This window comes from Schistocerca americana, chromosome X (assembly GCF_021461395.2).
Source record: "Schistocerca americana isolate TAMUIC-IGC-003095 chromosome X, iqSchAmer2.1, whole genome shotgun sequence".
NCBI classification, from domain to species: domain Eukaryota; kingdom Metazoa; phylum Arthropoda; class Insecta; order Orthoptera; family Acrididae; genus Schistocerca; species Schistocerca americana.
Genome location: NC_060130.1, coordinates 623,344,588 through 623,368,379, shown reverse-complemented (window position 1 = coordinate 623,368,379; position 23,792 = coordinate 623,344,588). Strand labels below are relative to the sequence as shown.

Genomic DNA, 23,792 nt, shown 5'->3' with positions numbered 1-23,792 from the left:
TTCGTGAATTGTGTTGTACAAGTGTTGAATGTCAGTTTGTGGCCTGTCCAAATTGGTCGGTCAATACAGGGACGGTTAATGCTAGTTGTGGATGACGCTGGAGTTGTAGTTCGATGGTGTCCCACATGTGCTCGACTGGAGACAGATCTGGTGATCCCGCAGGCCAAGGGAACATGTCAACACTCTGCAGAGCATGTTGGGTTAACAGCGGTGAGTGGGCGAGCGTTATCCTACTGGAAAACATCCCATGGAATGCTGTTCATGAATGGCAGCACAACAGGTTGAGTCACCAGACTAATGTACAGTTTGCAGTCAGGGCGCGTAGGACAACCACGAATGTGTTCCTGCTGCCATCCGAAATCAGACCCCAGATCATATCTCCAGGTATATCTAGCAGACAAACAGGTTGGTTGCAGGCCCTCTCTAACCACCACACGGCGATCACTGGCACCGAAACAGAACCAGTTTTCATCAGAAAACACAACAGAACTCCATTCTGCCCTCCAATGAGCTCTCGCTTGACACCACTGAAGTGGAAAATGGAAGTGGTTTGCTGTTAGTGGAATGCATGCTACCGGGCGCCTGGCTCGAAGCTGTCGTTGAAATAACCGATTTTTAAGAATTCGTTGTATCACTGTGGTGCCAAGTGCGCCACAAATTGCTAATGCAAATGTAGTTACGATGCGCCAGAACCATACGCCAAGCATGATGGTCTTCTCTGTCGGTAATGCCACGTGGCTGTCCAGAGCGACCGTACAGTCCCTTGAGAACCACTGCCAGCAATCGTGTACAGTAGCTGCATTCCTGCCAAGTCTTTCTGCAATATCGCAGACGGAACAGCCACCTTCTCGTAGTCTTATTACGCGACCCTTTTCAGACTGAGTGAGATGTTGATAATAGGTCTTCATAACTTTCAAGGCATTCTTGACACACCAACCCACCACATCCAATCTCAAAGGTAACTAACGCTCACGATCATTACAGCCGGAAATTAAAGCTAACCTGATTTGTATCCTCATAGTGGTGATACTAGCGCCACTCTTACGCGACTGTAGCGAAATCTGAATAGACATCATTTTTGTATAAACATGCTTACCAACTTTCATTTATGTTGCACAACTCCTTACTGGTGTTACGATTTTTTCCGTCAATATATATAAAATTTCGAAAACGAATAACAACAAAAATAATCAGAAGAGAAAACAAACTAATGACAATTCACCATGCACTTCGTCCTGACAGGGACGTCGACAGGTTGTTGGTTGGTTGGGTTGTTTTTCGGGAAGGAGACCAGACAGCGAGGTCATCGGTCTCATCGGATTAGGGAAGAACGGGGAAGGAAATCGGCCATGCCCTTTCAAAGGAACCATCCCGGCATTTGCCTGGAGCGATTAAGGGAAATCACGGAAAACCTAAATCAGGATGGCCGGAAACAGGATTGAACCGTCGTCCTCGACGGTCTGTATTTGCCCTGAAAAATAGGTGGTAGAGGTCTCTTAAGTGAGGCAGACAGTGGAAGAAGAGAAGCATGTGAAAGAACAACCAAGAATCAGCTCTGACTAAAGTGAACAACAGAGAGTTTCTTAGAGTGCAGCAAACCAAGACTCAGTATCGGAAAACTGCATTCCAGTACCGGACTGGCAGCCCGTATTTGTAGCTTTTTGGAAAAAATCGAAGGTAAAATAGATAAAGAAAAGGCCTGCTCTTGGCTCTTGGCTGCCTAATGGGACCCAAAAGAAAAGAAATGGCTGATTTTTACTGGACTGGAACTAGTCATCAGAACAAATGCCTTCAAAGCCATAATTGGGAAATCGGAATACCCAAAGTGCAGACACTGCGAAGGCGGTGAGGAAACAGTTAACATATCTTGAACTGTTGCAAAAAGATCGCTCAGTCTGATTACAGTAAGAGGCATATGCTGTAGCACGAATGATCTACTGGAACTTGGGACAAATTTAACAGCTTCCGGTGGCAAGGAACTGATAGTACCGTAAGCTAAAAGAAGCTTTCTGAAACGAACAAATCAAACTAATATGCGACTACAAACTTCAAACAGATCGAATGTTTTAACAGTATCAACATCTACATGTACATGTAGATCTATACTCCCCAAAACACTGTGAAGGGCGTGGCGGAGTGTACTTCCTATTGCAACAGTTGTTAGGGTTTCTTCCCGTTCCATTCACGTCTGAAACGTGGGAAGAATGTCTGTTTAAATGTCTCTGTGCGTACTGTAGTTAATACAATCTTGCCGTCGTTATTCCTGTTGGAGCGATATTTATGGGTTGTCGTAGATTCTTAGAGCCATTATTTAAAGCAGGTTATTGAAACTTTGTAAGAAGGATTTCTCGGGATAGTTTACATCTATCCTCAGAAATCTTCCTCTTCAGTTCTTTCAGCAACCCTATGACGCTCTCCCATGGGTCAAACAAATCTGTAACCATTCGTGCTGCCTCCTCTGCATGCGTTCAATATCCCATGTTAGTCCTATTTGGTATGAGTCCCACACACTTGAACAATATTTTAGGATGGATCGCACTAGTGCTTTGTCAGCAATTTCCTTTGTAGACTGATAACATTTTCCTGGTATTCTACCAATAAAACGAAGTCTGCTACCTGTCGTTCCCTCGACTGAGCTTATGTGATAATTCAATTTCATGTCCCTACAGAGTGTTACACACAGGTATCAATATGATTTGACCGATTCCAGCTGTGACTCAATGATGTTATAGTCATAGGTTACTACGTTTTTTTTTTCGTTTTGTGTGGTTTTTAAATTTCTGAACATTTAATGCACGTTGCCAATCTTTTCTCCACTTTGAAATGTTATCAAGATCTGACTGACTATTAACACAGCTTCTTTCAGACAATACTTCATTATAGACAGTTTCATCATCTGTGGAAAGCCTGATGTTACTATTAATATTGTCCACAAGTTCGTTAATATACAGCATGAAAAGTAACGAACCCGGTACCCTTCCGTGAGGCACACCCGATATTACTTCCTTATCTGTCCATGACTCCATCCAAGGCAACTTCAAGCGTCCTCTTTACCAAAAATCCTAAGTCCAGTTACAAATTTCCCATACAATCTTATTTTTGATAATAATCGTATATGTGATAGTGAGTCTGGAATATTGAATTTACTTGTCTTCCCTGGACCACTCGTGAAGTTCTTGGTAGCAAGAAATCCTCAGTCCAGTTGTTAATTTTGTTTGCTCTCTCATATGATCGTATGTTCGTCATTCAAATGCCCTTCAGAAGACAAAAGCACTGCGTCTTCCTGGATCCATAGCGTTCAAAATGTCGTATGAGAAAAGCACAAGTTGGATTTTTCACGACCGATGTTTTTAAAGTTCATGCTGATTTGAGTGTCGGAGGCCACTTTGCTCGAGACTGTTCGTTACATTGGAGCATAGGATATGTCCTGAAACCCAGAGGCAACTGTGTCGTCATGATATCGAAGGCTACATGGTGAATAAGTGGAACAAAGAATTTACATTATTTTTGTTATACAGTAAGAGATTCACCATTTTATAAATGAGGAGTGAATTTCATTACTATGATGTCTGATTAAATAGTTACACGTACATAAAGCATTCGTTAATTAATATCAGTAATTTTGGTGTTGCTTCTGAATGCTTTATGCTACGCCTACAAACAGTATGTCATCTGAAAGGGGTAAGAAGCACGGTCGAGTAGCTATAGCCAAGAAGCCTGTGAATTATATTTAAATGAAAGTCTGAAAATCATGCTGGAACAATAACTAAGTAATTACATACAACACCGCACATACAGAAATATATCTGTTGACGTACTGATTTCATGATTTTGTTCATAGCTGCAGTCTAGCAGCTGCAGAATATTTCAACAAAGATAAAACGTCAAACGTCAGATATACAAGAGAACCTTATCAGTTTCGACAGTTTAAACTGTGATCTACAGAAGTGAAACTGGCTGACATCGTTGGTAAGCCAATGTCAAAATAAGAATCGGACGGCAGTGTCCTACAAAGGATTGACAAAAATTAAATATGTAAAGCAAGCACGTTAAAACAGACGTACATGCACATACCGTCTGTAAAACGGAATATTGCTATTAACTTTATAAAATATGCTACCTTTCCCTCTGGTCATCTCCTTGCATCGCTTGAAATCACGAACTTCTACACCAATATTCCGGCAGATGAAACGATCTTCATTACGACAAATGCAGCAACATTTGGGCGAGGACGCCATCCGGTCCTGGGGCGGAAGAGCGAGAAGAAGAGAGTGCGTGTTGGAGTTCCCGCATAGAGAAAACAGTATTATAACTCACGCTATTTTGAGAGGAGAAAACAAGAGGTCGCACTTCCGCTGCTCGTTTCTTCGGGAGAAAGGCTGGCGGGTAATTTGAAGAGCTCGAAATCTCAGCGAAGTGTTGACGCAGTGAGTTAGAAATTTTGGCTGGATCCACTAAGGTATCATGCGCGACAGTGACCCCACAGATAGGGAAGAAACTAGACATGCCGGATAGCCGTCGAATTCGGCTCCAAACTACTGATGAGGGAGTAAAGGTGTTAAAGGAGCTGTTAAAGAAGTCACAGCTTGCCTTCTTGCTATCGCGGATGATGCAACGGCATCGCGCACGTAACCGCTTATAGCGGATACAGTTGGCCAACATAAGATGGTGGTGGAAAACGCGAAGAGCACAGTCTCCGCTCGTGTATCGCGTCTCGGCACACCTCGTTCCACCAAGAAACTGGGGGACGCCGTGGCAAACCGGAGGTGTGAGGTATTGAACGTTCCACGGCTGTAAGAATAACTTCCGTAACATGAGTGACCTGATCGTCAATGCCAGGAAAGTGACGGTCATCGAATGTCGCTAGACAAGGAAAAGTTTCAAATCGGCTTGGAAAAACTTCCAGCGTCTTGGGCGCATAGATGGCAGTTGTGGCTGTAATCGAAGGACACATGGAAGATGGTCACTAGAGTGTGTATCAGCAAGAGCGAACCATTCAAAGCGTCGAGCTAGCTGAACAGTACCGACCGAAAGGTCCAAATGAGAGAAATTTGTCGTGGATGCATTTCCTTATAACCCATGTGGCTGTGTTTCATACATCCACAGGTTAGTAGCGGCAAGCGATTACAATGCAGTTATCAGCATCAACTATCATTACTGATGTGACTGAGGAACTTGCTATTACATCTTCTCACTACACATGTGTTTTGTCGTAACAGCATCAAGGCTTGACAGAATTTGTACCACAATGGAATTTGATGTGCAAGGTTATGACATGCGTAACAGCTTCTCTGACCACCACGCCATAATCATTAAAGTAAAATGTCCACCTCGTCCAAGAATAATTGGTAGAAAATACTGGAAATTAAATTGTATCATCCTCGAAATAGCACTGTTAAAGTTAGTGTTCGGTTTTCGTTACTAGTTTTGCGTCAACCGGAAACGTTTCTCTCACGACACAGCTGATTAGTGAGAAAATCTGGTGACATCTGGTCTCTAGCAACTATATACGAATGTAGCCTTCAGGCTAAATAACGACAGGAGGGCCATCGAATATTGCTACATTCTAATTCGTGAACTGTAAGCAGAAGTGGGTAACGGGAAAGACTGAGGAAGCAAACTACAAGATAATATCATCACATGCAAGGATCATGGGCATGTGCCAAGGGAGTGAATCATCTTGCATCTAACAAGAGAAAGAAAAAAAATGCAAACAGAGGTATATAGGTAATATAGTGAACGAAAATGTTTGCCGGGAGGGGATAAAGTATCATTTCCAAAGATTGGATGGATCATGACCTTTTCATGATACAAAAATACCACACCCGTTACAAGATTGTACATGTATCTATCACACAAAAGTATTACTACTTCATCCGAACCAAAATCCAAAGTAGAACAGAAGACATAATACAAACATGCCAGGAACAGGAGCCCAGATATAGATGTTACCCCCTACGAATTTTATAAAAATTTTGGCCAATCGTTAAGGAAGAGTTCAGGAAAGAAGCAAGGGGAAAATAATGCTGCGGACACTTATACTCTGAAACAGAACTCAGAATAATCGTACTCATTCATAAGAAGAAACCAGGATTTCAGACCGATAACGTTGTTATGTGTCGACTCGAAAATCGTATCTCGTGTCATAATGGCAAGATTAAAACAGACCCTTCCAGACATCTCCAGTCCGTAATAGATGTGTAGAGTACCCAACAAAATCTTCATATATGGAATCAGTTACTTAAGAGCACCGTCTTCTTGTCGTGACATCAGGCACAGACATTAGTGCTGTTGAAATCAATTCAGAGAAAGGCTTCGATGAAGTCAGCCATCACAAGACCTGTGGAGTAACATTATCATTTTGTGAAGCATTTTCCTGAAGACTATGGAATTTAAAAGATGCATATTTAGATGCAATGTATGAGATGTGATTAAAAATACGGTGCACTATTTAATTAGAAACAAAGTAACAAGCTTACACGGATTTTGATTTAGTGTCCTTCAAAGTACCGTCGTTGGCCAGCAATGCACATATCCCAACGTTGAATCAATGACAAAACATTTTTGGAAGGCTTCGTTTGGGATGGCGTTAATAGCTGCTCTCTCATGGTCCTCACAATGATTCTCTTTAAACAATGTTTTGATATTTGAGAAGAGTGTGGTGCTAAATCTGCTGAGGGAGGCGGCCCAAAACTCGCGACTGAAAATCGAGATGTAGCACAGCGCTTTGTTGTAATGAAGAAGAAAGCCATTGGCCATTTTTCTGCTCTCTTTCTTCGTACATCGTTTTGTAAACGTTGCAGTGCGCCCTTGTAAATTTCAGCGTTTACAGTTGCTCCTCTTTGAACGAACTCTGAACGCACTATGCCGACAATACCGAAAAAAACGATGAATATGACTTTCATATTCAATTTTTTACTGACATGCTGTTTTAGGGCGAAGATATTCATTGGTTTTCCATTAGGGACTCTAAATTTTCGTCTCAAGGTCGTACGCATAGACCCAAGTTTCATCTCGAGTTACAGTTCTTGACATGAAGCCCGAATCTGAACGAAGACAATCCTTCATCTTTTGTGCAAACTGACGCACGATTTTCCTTCTGTTCAAATGGCTCTGAGCACTATGGAACTCAACTGCTGAGGTCATTAGTCCCCTAGAACTTAGAACTAGTTAAACCTAACTAACCTAAGGACATCACAAACATCCATGCCCTAGGCAGGATTCGAACCTGCGACCGTAGCGGTCTTGCGGTTCCAGACTGCAGCGCCTTTAACCGCACGGCCACTTCGGCCGGCTTTTCCTTCTGTTCATCACTCAAAAGTCTGTGGTCAAATTTTACACTCACTAATCTCATTTGCAAATTATCGATTAAAACGTTTTGCATGGACCCGTACGAAATGAAAAGTTCTTCTGTAAGCTCTCGAATTGTTATTTGTCCGAACAAACAATTTTTGCTACTGTTGGCACGTTCTCTTCTGTTTGTGGAGGTTAATGGACGTCGCGAAAGTTGCTCGTGTTCTACCGACTCTTATCCGCTTTTAAATCGCTCTTATCACTTGTTAACAGTCTACATAGTAACAGCGTTATCATCATACACCAATTTCAACATTTCATTAGTTTCTTTGGCACTTTTTTGCAACTTTTAACAGAATTTAAACGTTCACACGTTATTCTAAATCCATATGGGAAGGGCCAGATCGCCCATCGGTGTCTGGTGGCTCAGTGAGCCCCCAGGGGGTCCACAACTGTTTAGTGGATACGTGCGTGGCGAGCACGGGGCCCCGAGCTAGTGCAAATACAGCTTAAGTCTAGCGTCTCTGGACGCTGGCTGACAAGTCAGAACATCTTCCAACTTGACGCTGCCTGTCTCAACGGATCAGACTATCGGATAAATTACATAAAATGGTTGTAGAGCCAGTAGCTGCTTCTAAAAATTTCATTCAGCATATTTTTTGATCACACATCTTACATCGCTACAGGCTATTAGTGTCGCATCTCTTCTATAAAGAGGACAGGTCGCGTCTAAACACATTCTGCCAGTCACTGTATGTTGTAATAATATTATCAATGTCCTTTTCATTCCACTCTCAAGCGCTTATGAATTAAGAGATTGTTCTCTACATTCCTCTGAACGCACCTTATTCTCTTTTATGATCGCTATACCAGACATAGTTTTTTAATGACGAGAACATACGCAGATGTAGGTTTATAGTTCTCCAGAGCAACGAACAAAGGAACATTGATACTTTTAATCATACAGCGCTTAGTGCAGTATCTACACAGTATCAGATTTCGTCTAGAGTAGAGTGAACGCCTCCCCCCCCACCCCCCACCCCAACTCCCGTAGACACTATAGGAACTTATACCATTTAGTTGCCTCATAGTGCCCTGCGCAATTTACATACGATTTTTGAGAACTTACTGGAAGTTTGCAGGGCCATTTCAGTCAGTGTTAAATAAGCCAGTTTCATGTAACTTGGTCTCTGGAACCAATGAAGATAATCTAAATTTTTTACAGGTAACTTATCAATGTTATTTACTTCTACTGAAGCAGAATTAAGAGATAAGACACAAAAGAACCAGAGGTATTAATTTTTTAAATTACGCTATTTTTATTATGGATATTTGTACACGTAAGTCCTAGAATAATACCTACTCGTATGACAACCATGACTGTTCTTTAGTAGGTATAATATGTTATATTAAAACAGGTCACTAAGTTTCATGTAGCTTTCACAAGAGTTAGATAACATTATTGAAAGACTCACTGGGAGTCTGAGTCCGGCCATGTAGGCACTTTGGGAGGAAGTCTGGGTGAGCTAGGTCCCTATAAACTGGCTTAATGTTTTCCACAACAGCTTCCGGAATAGAATCCTCGTACTCAAAACTTCAACCTTCCAGAATTTACATCATGGTTCACGTCCAGGTGGATAAAGTGAATGTATGGGTTTTCTGTCAGTTAAGAGTTTGTCTGTGTATGAGGCCAATACTGCATTATTCGTATTTTCTAAAACAGTTCCGTTATTCCTGATGGCCATACCATAATACTGCTGAAGCTATTGGTTTATCAGCCATTCGACCTCTCAGTGGCTTGCCATCTGACAATGTGGTAGTGCAAAGAGTTTGTTTCAATTTTCTGAGGCGTGTGCCCATCGTCTTTTGCACATGTCAAACGCATTCCAGTTTCTTTATCTACATATTTCCGTATGATTTCAACTACACACTTATACGCTTTAGAATCACCATGCCCAAGAAACCCCGTGTACTGGATAGCCCATTCTTGAAGTTATCACACAACGGTTTCACTGCTGCATGAGTTTCCATTCCTCCGCTATTACCTTCATAGGTTTTTTCACTGTTCCGATGTTTTGTAAGTACCTCAAAATCAATGAGTCTGCCTGTGTCTGTGATTTTAGCTGCTGCAACAGATATTTTAGGTGTGGTCATGTTTTTGCCATGTCCCATCAATTGCAATAGGTATATCAATTCTGCCATTGTTCATTTCAATAGCCTCGTTTGCTGCAGCCTTCATTGATAGGGAAGCACGAGATTGAACTGCTTCTCCTGTAACTGCAATGTACTTCTGAATTTTTGAAGGTGGTGGTGGTGGTGGAAGATTCATAGGTTAGCAGAAAAAACTGTCCTAAGACCCCTACCAGCGGCTGCCAGGGCTCAGAAGAGTCTAACATTAACCTCAAACTTCGTTCTTACATTATTTTTAAGTACCAAATGACTTTTCGCTATGGCAGTCAGTGTAAATAATTATTTTTGCTGCTATTAGTCAATTTCTTTCCGATAAATCTTCTTCTACAATTACTTTTCCATCACAAATATCACAACACAATAAATCACACAACACCTGCATTAGAAAGTTCACATCACGTAAGACAGAGCCTAAACCAGAAGTACTGTTTGCTAAAGTTTGCCCTAGTAATTCTAGTTTTTCAAATTGTTTACTTGATTTAGTTTCATTTGCAATGTGGAAGGCGCAACTGCTTTGTTGTCTGGATTCAAATTCAGGTTATTTTATGTTATACTGAAAATAAAATGTCTGACAAGTAGCGAAGCAAGTTTCAAATCTAATTTAAAATCGTTTTTCCTGGACTACTTCTACTCCACTGACAAATTTCTACTTAAAATTGATAAATTAATAGCAAGTAAGAAACTTTTTTAAATGTAGTTGCATGAATATGAATAAAATGATAATGTGTTCATTAGTTTTCAATTGTAATTGCAATGAGTAAAAATAAAATGGTAGTGTGTTCATTAATGTTAACACCAATCATGTATACATATCCTGGAAACTTACCTGTTCCACATCATTTCGACACAAGAATTGTTCAAACGATCAATGGAATATGTAACTAACACACGCTAATGAGCCCAAACATTATGACCACCCACTTATTGGCGTGTGGGTCTAACTTTGGAATGAGAAATCACTATCGACGATACGGTCGGCAAATGGATAAATCCACTAGTATAAGCGACTTCGACGAGGGGCAGACTGTTTTGGCTCATCACCGGCAATGCTATCTGGGAGACGACGACGCTGGTCAGCTCTTCACGTGCAAATGGGTAGGCAGATGTGTTTCGTAGCACTTCGTTCAGGGCACACCATTCAGTTATATAAATTGAAGGTGGAGTGGGGGAAGGGGGGGGGGAAGGAGAAGGGAAGGAACTGATGGTATCTTCTGCAGCGGGACTTTATGCAGAATGGGCGGCGACGAGTGAAATGTGTGCCGGCCCGGAATTCGAACCCGGGATCTCCTGCTCGTCAGAAAGTTGTGTTAACCGCTGCACGGCATCCGGACACAGTGTTCGCAAATGGACGGACCTATCTCGGCACGCATTTTTCACTCGTCGCCGCCGATTCTGCATAAAGTCCCGATGCACTTGATACACCTCCTCTATCCACCTACAGTTTACTTAATATGTATCGTAGCTGCGTGTTCGGCGTGTTGTCTGTTCTTCCAGATATGTCCGAAAGAACAGACAACACTCATTCATATGACGGATCGTTCAACATGCAGCTCCGCAGCAGACAACCACTATTTATTTCCATGTAAACCGACAACATTCCCAGTTATGACGGGATCATCGAGACTGCATCGTGAAACAACAGAAACGTGCCGCCTGGTCGGATGCATCAGTTTCTTGTTACATTAGGTCGATAGCTGTGTCCGGATACACCGTCATTCACGTGAATGGCAGCTCGAATTACGTGTGCCATGGAGGCAAGCAGGTGGGAGCACTATTATGCTACTGACGACATTGACCTGGACGTCCCTGGAATTGTGATAGGCACCACGACAGCCGTGAACTACGAGAACATTATTGCAGGCCATCAGCATCTCTACCTGCTTAATGTCTTAACCAACAGCGATGATATCTTCCTTCCAGTGCGATAATTGTCAATGTCACAAGGACAGAATAGTGCCTCAGTGGTTTGAGCTGCAAGATAGTGAGCTCACGTTGATGTCGTGGCCACCAAATTCGCGTGATCTGAACCTGACGAGACGCATCTCGGACACTATCAGGTGCAAACCCCATGCCCACTGTGCACAAGCTCATAATTCACGGGAATTTCCTGACCTGTACGTAGGCATCTGGTGCCACATACTTCCGGAAACATGCGAAGGACTTGTCGAATCCATGCCACGCAGAGTCGCTGCGTTATTATGTTCTAAAGGTGGACCAACACATTGTTAACCTTGTGGTCATAGTGTTTTTGCTCTTGAGTGTAATTACCCAGGATGCTAGTTATTTTGAGACAACTGGAACTTTATCAAGCCGTTTTTTACATGAGTACGTATCATTGGCAGGCGATGCACACGGTGTGGCAGCGGCGAGGACTGCTACGCTGGTGGGTTCGAGGCAGCACATTCCCGGATGACGGCCGCTGCCTGCACACTGTGGTTCTGGATGGGCCAGCGTCGAGCGTCAGTGATTCTAACTGATCATTATGCAGTACAGAGCGACCTCTAGGCCTATCAGTGAACTTTCCTACTCTAGAAGGATCTTTCCCCAAGCTTTCTGCAAATTTTACTTTTCGTGTGTCCATTTGTCTGATGCAACCAGCTTCGATTTTTCATCTCAGAAACTGAATTGCTTTTAGCAGCTTTACTTTCTGTTGAGAAATGCCCTGTTTTTCTATAGTGAGGGACAAACACCAATAACGTTACTTTCCGAATGCTTTTGTGCTTAGTTTGTCAACATCTGCAGAACTATGTGGACTGTTGGGGAATGAATTCGTCAGGTCCTTTCCAAAATGTCTCCGTCTGTCACTTTTATCTTTGACTCTATAGATGAAAACACATGCTGGTGCTCAGCCGAAATACTCAGACACAGATTAGCTGGGAAGCGTGCCCGCCTGGCACGACATCACGTGGCGAGTCCCTACTTCCTGCATGTCTCCAAGGCCTGAGGTCCGACCACACACAAACATCCTAAGTTCACACGACAGACTGAATATTTTTGGAGCAAATGATATGTTTGTGAAGTATATAATGTGTACTTCTAGTTTTTTTTGAACACTTTACAGTTTTGGTGTTTGAGTGATCTGGTTTAGGAGAAGTTATGGAGTGTGTTGGAGAGCCACTTCAAGTTATGAATTTTACACAACTATGGACAGAGGAATAGACTCATGTGTCGATTTTCATCATTGTACAAGTCGTCATGAACTTTTAGTTATGCCAATAGGCAGTTTCCTGTTGCCAGGCTAACTTTCTTTCCACCAATACAGGAAATATTATACAACTACTTGGTGAATAAATTGAACATTTGTAAATTTATAGCCCTTGTTTCAATGAAAATTATTCATACTTTGTGTTATTCATACCTTATTTACACCTTGTTATTTATCCCTTAAATTTTATTGAGGTTTAAGCATTTATTGACAGTTTGGAAATTTACATTGGTTTGTGGTCATCTACTGACACATACGAGAAGAAACAAGCATCACATCATCCTTGCTGGATGCAACAGACAGTTCGCAGCAGCAAAATTCCTCAGAGGTGTGAAGACTTAAGTGATAGGAGTAGCAGTAACTATTCACCTCCAAATTTACGTTTTTTACGGGTGTTTGGTTTAAAAGAGGGGGAAAGGGACCAAACTACGAGGTCATCGGTCTCTTGTTCCTAATAAAACAATGCTACAAGTGTGAGAATAAAACAGACGAGAAATGTAACACAAAACACAAAGAAAGGAAGACCACAAGAACGAAGGAAAGGCAACGAACACTAAAAGGAACAACAGAGGACAAGAAAACAACAGAGAGATGCAAGAAACATAAGAGAGTAAAACAAGGAAGCAGATTATAGTGGCTGGCCGACCACGGAAATATAAAGGAAAAGCCAGCCTCTCTGCAAAACATTAAAACCTCTACCCTAAAAGCACTAGGGTGGAGAACACAGAGGGACAAAGGACATACCCTAAAACTTACATCAAATAATAAAACCCACCCTCACGGACGAAACGTAAAACCAAATCAGCCGATGAGGCGTTGTCCGCTAAAATCAATGATAACGAGTCCGGCAACCGCAGATGAAGTCGCAAGGCAGCCAAAGAAGGACAGAGCAGAAGAATATGGGCCACTCTCATCCGAGCACCGCATCGACACTGAGGTGGGTCTTCACGGCGCAGGAGGTAGCCGTGGGTCGCACAGGCAAAGCCAATGCGGAGCCGCCAGATAACCACGGAGTCCCTGCGAGAGACACTCATCGAGGACTTCCACACATTCGTGGACCCCTAATGGGTCGCAGTTTGTTGTGCATACTGAGATTTTGCCATTCCATCCCAAAGCTTAAAAACCTTGCAGCGTAATAACGAACGCAGATCAGTTGCGGGGATGCCCATCTCCAGAAGTGCTTTCCTTGTAACCTGTTAGGCCAGCCTGTCAGCAAGTTCATTTCCTGGGATTCCAATGTCACCAGGGGTTCAGACGAGCACCACTCAACGACTGGACCGTCCAAGGGCATAGATGAACTCCTGGATGGACGCTACCTAGGGATGACGAGGGTAGCACTGGTCGATAGTTTTCAGGTTGCTCAAGGAGTCAGCACATAAAAGAAAAGACTCCCCAGGGCATGAACGGAGATACTGAAGTGCATGAGAAATAGCCAACAACTCTGCAGTGAATACACTGTAGCCATTGGGTAAGGAATGCTGTTCAATATGGCCGTCGTGAATGTAGGCAAAGCCAACGCGACCGTCAGCCGTCGAGCCTTCGGTGTAAACCACTTCAGAGCCCCAGAACAGGTAAAGAATCGAGAGGAAGTGACAGTGGAGAGACGCAGGGTTAACGGAGGCCTTAGGACCACGTGAAAGGTCCAGACGAAGCTGCGACCGAGGCGTACACCATGGAAGTGTACGTGAATGGACCTAGAGGAGAAGTGGTACAGGCAAGGACTTCAGACAGAAGCGATCGCACGCGAACCGCAATCGTTAGCCCCGACCTAGGTCGCCGATGCGGGAGATTGACTGGCGCGGGCAGGAAAAAGAGACGGTAATTCGGGTGCTCAGGAGAACTACGAATGTAACTGGCAATCAGTTGTGCACATCTTATTTGCAATGGATGGACCCCAGCCTCCACCTGTATGCTGGTCACCGGACTCGCCCGAAAAGCTCATGTCACAAGTCGAACCCCGCAGTGGTGCACTGAGTCGAGTAAATGCAACGCTGAGGATGCTGCCGAACCATAAACCACACTCCCATAGTCAATTCGAAATTGGACAAGGGCTTTGTAGAGCCGCAGCAGCGTAGAGCGATCTGCACTCCAATTGATGTTGCTCAGGCAACAGAGGGCATTGAGGTGCTGCCAGTATTTCTGCTTAAGGTGACGAAGACGAGGAAGACAAGTCAATCGGGCGTCGAAAACACGATATGTCTCCACTACAGTAAGTGAACTGTCATGACGGTAAAGTTCTGGGTCCAGATGAATGTTACGACGCTGACAGAAGTGCATAACAAACGACTTTGCGGCTGAAAACTGGAAGCCGTTGGATAAAGCCCATGACTGCGCCTTGTGGATGGCTCCCTGTAGGCGACGCTCAGCAACACCAGTACTGGAGGAGCAGTACGAAACACAGAAGTCATCCGCATACAGAGAAGGTGAGACCGACGGCCCTACAGCTGCTGCTATACACTCAATACAGAGCCCTGCAGAACATTCTCCTGAATAGGAGGGGGACTATGGGAGGCACCGACTTGGACACGGAAAGTACGGAGCGACAGGAAGTTTTAGATAAAAATCGGGAGCGGGCCCCAAACAATGTGGCAAGGATATGATGTCGGCAGGTAGTGTCATACGCTTTTCGTAAGTCAAAAAAACAGCAACCGGGTATTGGCGTATGGAAGAGGCTGTTCGGGTGGCAGACTAGAGGTGGACAAGATTATCAGTGGTACAGTGACCGTGGCGGAAGCCGCCGTGACATGGAGCCAGTAGGCCACGTGAATCCAGGACCCAACCCAACTGCCGACATACCATACGTTCCAGCAGCTTACAAAGAACGTTGGTGAGGCTGATGGGCCAATAGCTATCCACATCAAGTGGGGTTTTACCGGGTTTGAGCACCGGAATGATGGTGCTCTCCCGCCATTATGATGTAAAGACGCCATCGCACCAGATCCAGTTGAAGATGACTAGGAGATGTGGCATATTGTCACATGAGACATGTTTAATCATCTGACTGTGTATCCGATCCAGCCCAGGATCTGTGTCGGGGCAATGTGCAAGGGCGCTGAGGAGTTCCCACTCTGTAAATGGGCGTTATAGGGTTCACTGCGGCTTTTAGTGAACGAGAGGACTTTCCTTCCAATCCTCTGTTTGAGGGTGCGTAAGGCTTGGGGGTAGTTCTCCGAAGCAGAGGCTGGAGGATAGTGCTCAGCAAAGTGCTTGGCAATCGCATTTTCGTCGGTAGATAACATGCCATTGATGTTAATGCCAGGGACACCTGTTGGGGTCTGGTAGCCAAAAAGACGTCTGATTTTCGTCCATACTTGGGAAGGTGACGTATGGCTCCCAATGGTCGACACGTACCTCTCCCAATACACCTGTTTCCGTCGTTTTATAAGCTGGCGAACGTGGGCATGGAGCCGCTTAAAGGCTATGAGGTGCTCCAGGGCAGGGTCCCGCTTATGCCGCTTCAGAGCTCGCCGACGTTCCTTAATTGCTTCAGCGACTTCTGGCGACCACCAAGGGACTGCCTTACGCCTGGGCACTCTAAAGTGCGAGGGATCGCCTTTTCTGCGGCAGAAACTATTGTTGTAGTCACCTGCTCAACCATCAGATCGATGCTACCATGTGGGGGATATTCAACGGTGACAGCAGATGTGAAAGTTTCTCAGTCCACCTTGTTTAAACCCCATCTGGGCAGGCGTCCAGGGCCTGACGCTGGGGCAGTGACAGGAAGATGGGGAAGTGGTCACTACCACACAGGTCGTCATGTGCTCTCCAGTGGATACATGGGAGACGTCTTGGGCTGCAAAGTGATAAATCAATGGCAGAGTAACTGCCATGATCAACACTGAAATGTGTGGCGGCCCCAGTAAGAGGCAGAGGTCGAACTGAGACAGTAAAGTTTCCACATCTCTGCCTCGACCAGTAAGCACAATGTCACCTCACAAGGGGTTATGGGCGTTAAAATCTCCCAAAGGTAGGAAAGGTTTAGGGAATAGATCAATCAGTGCAGCTAATACATTCAGGGACACTGCACCATCTGAAGGAAAATATACATTGCAGACGGTTATTTCCTGCGTCGTCCTTATTCTGACAGCCACAGCTTCAAGAGGGGTTTGAAGCGGCACAGGTTCACTACAGACTGAGTTTAGGACATAAAAGCAAACTCCATCTGACACTCGATTATAGTCGCTACAGTTCCTGTAATATTCTTTATAGCTGCGGAGGGCAGGGGTCCGCATTGCTGGGAACAAGGTTTCCTAGAGGGCGGTGAAGATAGCAGGTGTAAAGCTTAACAGTTGCCATAGCACAGCGAGGCGGTGGAAGAAACCACCGCAATTCCACTGGAGGATGACGTCATCTTGAGACTGGGAAGTCATGGAACATTCAATGAGGTAGCTTACGCCGCAGAGTCACCTACTGCCTCCGACTTACTGCCTGAGAAGTCTATAACCATTGTGTCTGAGGATCTGGCGAGATCTAGGTCCTCAGTGGACGCCAAAAATCTCAATCCCATCCTCAGACACAGAGCTTGTAGGTAGCGGTGGTGTGGGTTCCACTGCAATTTCCTTGGTCTTAGGGGAATTTCTTTTTAGATTTCTCTCACTCCTCCTTGGGTTTTCCTGGCTGGGAAGACTTCACTGGCTCAGTCTCTGGGACTGAGGATGAGCGTGAAGCCCTACGACCAGCTTCTTTTGGGCTCTTCAGCCGCTGGTGGGTGTCATCTTTCCCACTAGCAGACACCTGGGAAGGGAATGACCCAAGGGACCCCTTCCTAGCGAGAGAAGCCATAGAAAACTTATGTTTCTCTGGCTTAGAAGTGGGGACAGACGTCCCCGATGTTTGGGGGGGGGGGGGGGGGGGAGGGGGGGTGTTGCTCCCGAAGGAGATGGTGCAGGAGCAACAGGGAGCGAAGTGCCCCCCCCCCCCCCACCACCACCATCAAGGGGGCAGGAGTAGTCTTCCAGATTTTAGAGGTTACGAGTTGGCGGAGCTGATGGTGCCAGAACTGTTGTAGCGGCGGCGTAAGATGATGTCATATGCACAGGATGCAGGCGTTGAAATTTTCTCTTGGCCTCAGTGCAGGTCAGTCGGTCCAGGGTCTTGTACTCCATGACTTTCCTTTCTTTCTGGAGAATCCTACAGTCTGACGAGCAAGGCGAATGGTGCTCTCCACAGTTGACACAGATGGGAGGCGGGGCACATAGAGTATTGGAATGTGATGGGCGTCCGCAATCTCGACATGTGATACTGGAAGTACAGCAGGAAGAGATATGGCTGAACTTCCAGCACTTAAAGCAGCGCATCGGGGTAGGGATATAGGGCTTTACATCACAGCAGTAGACCATCACCTTGACCTTCTTGGGCAATGTATCACCCTCGAAGGCCAAGATAAAGGCACCGGTGGCAACCTGATTATCCCTCAGACCCTGGTGGACACGCTGGACAAAATGTACACCTCGTCGCTCTAAATTGGCGCGCAGTTCACCGTCAGACTGCAAAAGAAGTTCCCTGTGAAATATGATACCTTGGACCATATTTAAGTTCTTATCAGGCGTGATGGTTGCAGAAACGTCCCCCAGCTTGTCACAGGTGAGTAACGCCCGTGACTGGGTAGAGGATGCTGTTTAAATCAAGACTGTCCCAGATCTCATTTTGGACAAGCCCTCCACCTCCCCAAACTTGTCCTCTAAATGCTCAATAAAAAACTGAGGCATCGTCCTCATGAAAGATTCCTCATCAGCTCTCGAACATAAAAGGTAGCAGGGTGAATATATAAATGACCTAGTAGATAGTGTCGGAAGTCCCATGCGGCTTTTCGCGGATGATGCTGTAGTATACAGAGAAGTTGCAGCATTAGAAAATTGTAGCGAAATGCAGGGAGATCTGCAGCGGATAGCCACTTGGTGCAGGGAGTGGCAACTGACCCTTAACATAGACAAATGTAATGTATTGCGAATACATAGAAAGAAGGATCCTTTATTGTATGATTATATGATAGCGGAACAAACACTGGTAGCAGTTACTTCTGTAAAATATCTGGGAGTATGCGTGCGGAACGATTTGAAGTGGAATGATCATATAAAATTAATTGTTGGTAAGGCGGGGTACCAGGTTGAGATTCATTGGGAGAGTCCTTAGAAAATGTAGTCCATCAACAAAGGAGGTGGATTACAAAATACTCGTTCGACCTATACTTGAGTATTGCTCATCAGTGTGGGATCCGTACCAGATCGGGTTGACGGAGGAGATAGAGAAGATCCAAAGAAGAGCGGCGCGTTTCGTCACAGGGTTATTTGGTAATCGTGATAGCGTTACGGAGATGTTTAACAAACTCAAGTGGCAGACTCTGCAAGAGAGGCGCTCTGCATCGCGGTGTAGCTTGCTCGCCAGGTTTCGAGAGGGTGCGTTTCTGGATGAGGTATCGAATATATTCCTTCCCCCTACTTATACCTCGCGAGGAGATCACGAATGTAAAATTAGAGAGATTAGAGCGCGCACGGAGGCTTTCAGACAGTCGTTCTTCCCGCGAACCATACGCGACTGGAACAGGAAAGGGAGGTAATGACAGTGGCACGTAAAGTGCCCTCCGCCACACACCGTTGGGTGGCTTGCGGAGTATAAATGTGGGTGTAGAATAAGATCTGCTGCCATCCTTAGCCTGACGTTCCTCCCATGGTGTGGCCAGGGAGGGGAAAGATTTGGGGTCATACTTCTGTGTGTTGAATTGAGCTCGTGAATGCTTAGAAACTGCCGGTGTTTCACCACCAGCAAGAGATAATGGACTACGCTTCATCACGTGTCATCCACCCTGATCCCACCCACTCCGACCAGGGGCCCTCCGCATGGGTGCCGCTCAGCTGTAGCAAAGGCCGCCTGGCAGGATGGCCATTGCCGGGAGTCCCGATGCCCCAGGCGGATGGGCATCTACCCCTTGGCATACGTGGGTAGTTAACGGCGCAGCCATCAGCAGAGCGATCTCTGTGCAGTCAGGGGACTACAACCAACAGGGTACATGGCAGCCCCACCGCAATGGACTGGCTACCGTGTTGGATATCAGGTGCAAAGAAGTCCATGGTCATCGCCGATGCAGAAAGCGACACTGCATAGTGCATGGTGGAAAATGCACCCAGAAAGGTGTCCCCGCCCAAGAGATGGAGAATGGGAGGGACTGCAATGCGACGGCGAAAAAGTGGGCTAAGGATCTCAATGCATGATGGACATAATGCACCATGTAAGGCGCCCGCTCTTCGGGAAAATGTTGAAGAATGGAGGACAAACCCTACAGGGGACCATCACATGAAAGCCGAAACGTCTGAAACTACTTTTAGTCGCCTCTTACGACAGGCAGGAATACCTCGGGCCTATTCTAACCCCTGGACCCACAGGGGGATTTTTTTACGGCTTCGTCGACAAGATTAAGGCGACTATTTTGGTTGCAACAGCGGCCACAGCCGAAATAACAGTTTTTAATGCTAATAATCCGCCGCAATGGCTATCGTAGCTTGGTTTAGAACAATCTACATGTACGGCATCTTCACTTATTTCCATGCTAAGATAAATGTAAATGTGGTTTCCATTCGAAACCAGAAAAGCATTTCTGAAAAAAATTTGCTAACGTCGAATATAAATTTAAGTGTTAGAAAATATTTTCTGAAGAAGTTTGTATGGGGTGTAGCTTTGCACGGGAAGTGAATCTGAATAACAAGCATTTCAGACTAGAAGAGAATAAAAGCTTTTGAAATGGTGTGGTACAGAAGATTGTCGACAGTTAGATGTGTATCTAATTACTAATGAGGAGGTCTTTAATCTAGTTTGAGAGGAAAAAATTTGTGGCAAAATTTGACTGAAAATGAATCTGTTGAATTGGTGCCGTATGCCAAGACCAACGTACTTCGCAGAAGACCCGCCATATTTTCATTAAGATACATGTGCAAGCTCTTTAAATTCTGCTACATCTGGTATCTAGTTAAAACACCTAAAAATCGCTACGCAGCCGAAACTGGGCAGCAGTGAAGAATACAGAATGAAAGTATATTGTAACCCGTGTTACACCAGCCTGGGCAGCAGATTACTGTTATCCAAAAGCTTTAAAGGTGTCCGCTCCCGTTAGCTGAGTGGTCAGCGCGGCAGAATGTCATGCAAATGGGCCCAGGTTCGGTTCCCGGCTGGGTCAGGAGGTTTTCTGCGCGCTTTCAAATAAAATTATGTGATGAGTGGCCCTTAACTACGTACCCTCTGACTGAGTGGTGAAATATTGAAAGTTTTGGCAGGTTTCGTTGTCTAGGTGCTGGGACACGTAGTTGCCGCATTACAAGCCAAATACTGCTGAGTCTACAGTATACAATATGAATATACACATGAATCGAATGGTCGAAGGTTCCCATCACTCGGCAATTTCGAATGTAACGTAGAAATTTATAAATGACACATTGCAATTAAATAACATCTGCAGGTACTATCTTAACGACTTTAAATGATGAGTATGAGAGTAGAAGTACTTTTGAGAATGGTATATTTCTGCAAAACACTTATCGGTGTCGACGGTCCAGCAATTAAATAAAATATAAGCTGAATAACAGAGAAACAATAGATTCCTACTGCTCGTAATTAGTTATGAACAACAACATAGCTCATGAGATATTCAGTTATAAACGCACACTATGTCTTCACTGTAGAGGCCACGGAAATCTCACAAGTGCATAAGTCGGCACTATGATGTATTTCTATCTGCCGCGACCACGCGCAAACCGCTCCACACTCCCCAAGTCTGTGTCACGACCGTGCGTTCGTCACGTCCTGTGTGACTGTCCCTCGCGCCGCACTGTTCCGAAACCGCCTCGTGTCCTCTCCAGAAAACGATCCTACTCCCCCACTTCCATAAAGTCTCTCCACATGTTCTTTTTGGAACAATCACTGTAATTGGCTAGAGCGCTCCCTCCCTGTCTCCAACCCAACGCACACTCACGAACATGTTGAAACACTTTCGAAATACTGGATTTACATTTAAATAACTTGAAATTAAATAAATATTCCTACAGCTGGACCATAAACACGCTCTAACACACATTATTAAATACATAAACAAATTAAATAATCATATAGCAAAGGAACAGAAATGAAGATAGGCCAGTAGCCTAATGTCTCTGTGCTTTCTAAAACACAGTAAATATTTAACCAATTTCTTCATGAATAGGATATATCGGATATAAACAAAGACATAGACTAATCAATATATTTACGAGCATGCTGCCACTGTTTTTTCGTGTCACTGTGGAGTACTTATGGCCTGACGCGATTAATAGTAATCTGCCACTTTGACCTCGAATAACTCATGTACTATTCAAGTTACATGCCTGTAATTCATACCAATTTAAGTTTACACTAATAGCTTTCTACAGATACATCGATCGACAAAATCGGACGAACCGGTTGGTTTTTGGAAATTCGTTGCTAGGTGTTACTTGTATAATTTACAGCCAGATACTAAACTTTAAACTAATAAAGATACTTAAAATCTGATTACACCATCAGAATACTCGTGTAAATGATGGTAATGTACATGTTTCTTTTTAAGGTATCATGATTCCTCTGGCTATTATTAATTTCTATACGAACTGCAAAATGACTGCCATTGCGGTTACACAAAGTCCGCCATCTTTGGCACTCCCGGCATGTCTCCTTCATCGACACAGCTTCACCATGGAATTCCCAGCCACGCTGTCGGCCTGGACCCCGGCTAACGTTGGGCACCATGTGGCCGCCGACGAGCCGTGGCCCGCCGAGAGGCCCCAGCGCGGCCATGCCAACTCCGAACTTAGTATATTTTCAAGGCGTCACAACTCGCCTTTTACCTCACAACTGGGTGTTGTGTTGTCATTTCATTCCCATCTCCGACACGCAAGTCGCCCAATGTGGCGTCGAACTTCCCCAAATGGGGGACTCCAACTTTTGATATAGACCGCTTCTCTACCGTCTCATCTAAATTCCCTGAAAACAAATCAGACCAAAATTTTCCTTTGTTTTTCTAATTTTTTTCTTTTCTGTGTTTTTAGTTAACGATCTAGCTTTAATGTCTGCAATCTCTAATGCATTTAACACTTCAAGATTGATTATTGTGATGTAATGTTTTCGTTTTGCATTAATTGATATTGATATTTAATTTTATATATTTCACATAATTCTATAAGCCATCTGTAATTTACCGATTTTCTCCTTTTTACTTCATGATTTAATCCAGTTTGTTGGATAATTCCTCCGAGGCATTTATATTTGGATACTTGACATTTTGCCAAACTGTGTAAACATAGGTTGTTCATCGATATATCGAGGAGAACTTACCAAGTATTGGGCTTTTTCATGAGAAAGGGGGCCCATACACCGCCACACGTCTGGTGGAAACACCAGCTGGGACTGCTGGCTGGATAGGAAAGACCCCATCTAAGGAGCCATGTCATTTCTAAGACAGTTCAGTTCCATCTACGACTGTATCATTAGCGACGACCCGAAGGCTACAATGACTTTCTCACGCATGTCCGTAGCAGCCAACTGCCTGACCTGCGGCTCGCTGGGCAACTACCCCAAGCAAAACTACGTAATTTATGGATACAAATTGAATAACAAGTAAAGCTTAACACCATCCAGACACAAAAAATTGTGTAACAAGGAATAAAACTAGCGTACCAAAGTAATAACTCTATACAAATATATTCATATGACATTCCCATACACTATTGATCAAAAGTATCCGGATACCGGGTTGAAAATGGCTTAGAAGTTCGTGGATAACTCCATCGGTAATGCTGGAGTTCAGTATGGTGTTGGCCCACCCTTAGCCTTGATGACAGCTTCCACTCTCGCAGGCATACGTTCAATCAGGTGCTGGAAGTTTTCTTGAGGAATGGCAGCCCATTCTTCACGGAGTGCTGCATTGAGGAGAGGTATCGATGTCGGCCAGTGAGGCCTGCCACGAAGTCTGCGTTCCAAAACATCCCAAAGGTGTTCTATAGGATTCAGGGCAGGACTCTGTGGAGGCAAAAACATTATAGGGATGTTATTTTCGTATAACCACTCCGCCACAGGCAGTGCATTATGAACAGGTACTCGATCATGT

At 44.5% G+C, this 23,792-nt stretch overlaps 1 protein-coding gene across 1 annotated transcript in view; it reads left to right on the top strand.

Moving 5' to 3' along the window:
• The window catches only part of LOC124556207, a 186,320-nt gene extending 174,207 nt beyond the window's left edge, over positions 1-12,113 (top strand). The window contains exon 7 of the mRNA XM_047130196.1: positions 11,826-12,113. Coding sequence (XP_046986152.1) covers positions 11,826-11,960 — 135 coding nt within the window. The 3' untranslated portion in view covers positions 11,961-12,113. The remainder of the gene's footprint in view (positions 1-11,825) is intronic.
• The last annotated feature ends 11,679 nt before the right edge of the window (positions 12,114-23,792 follow it).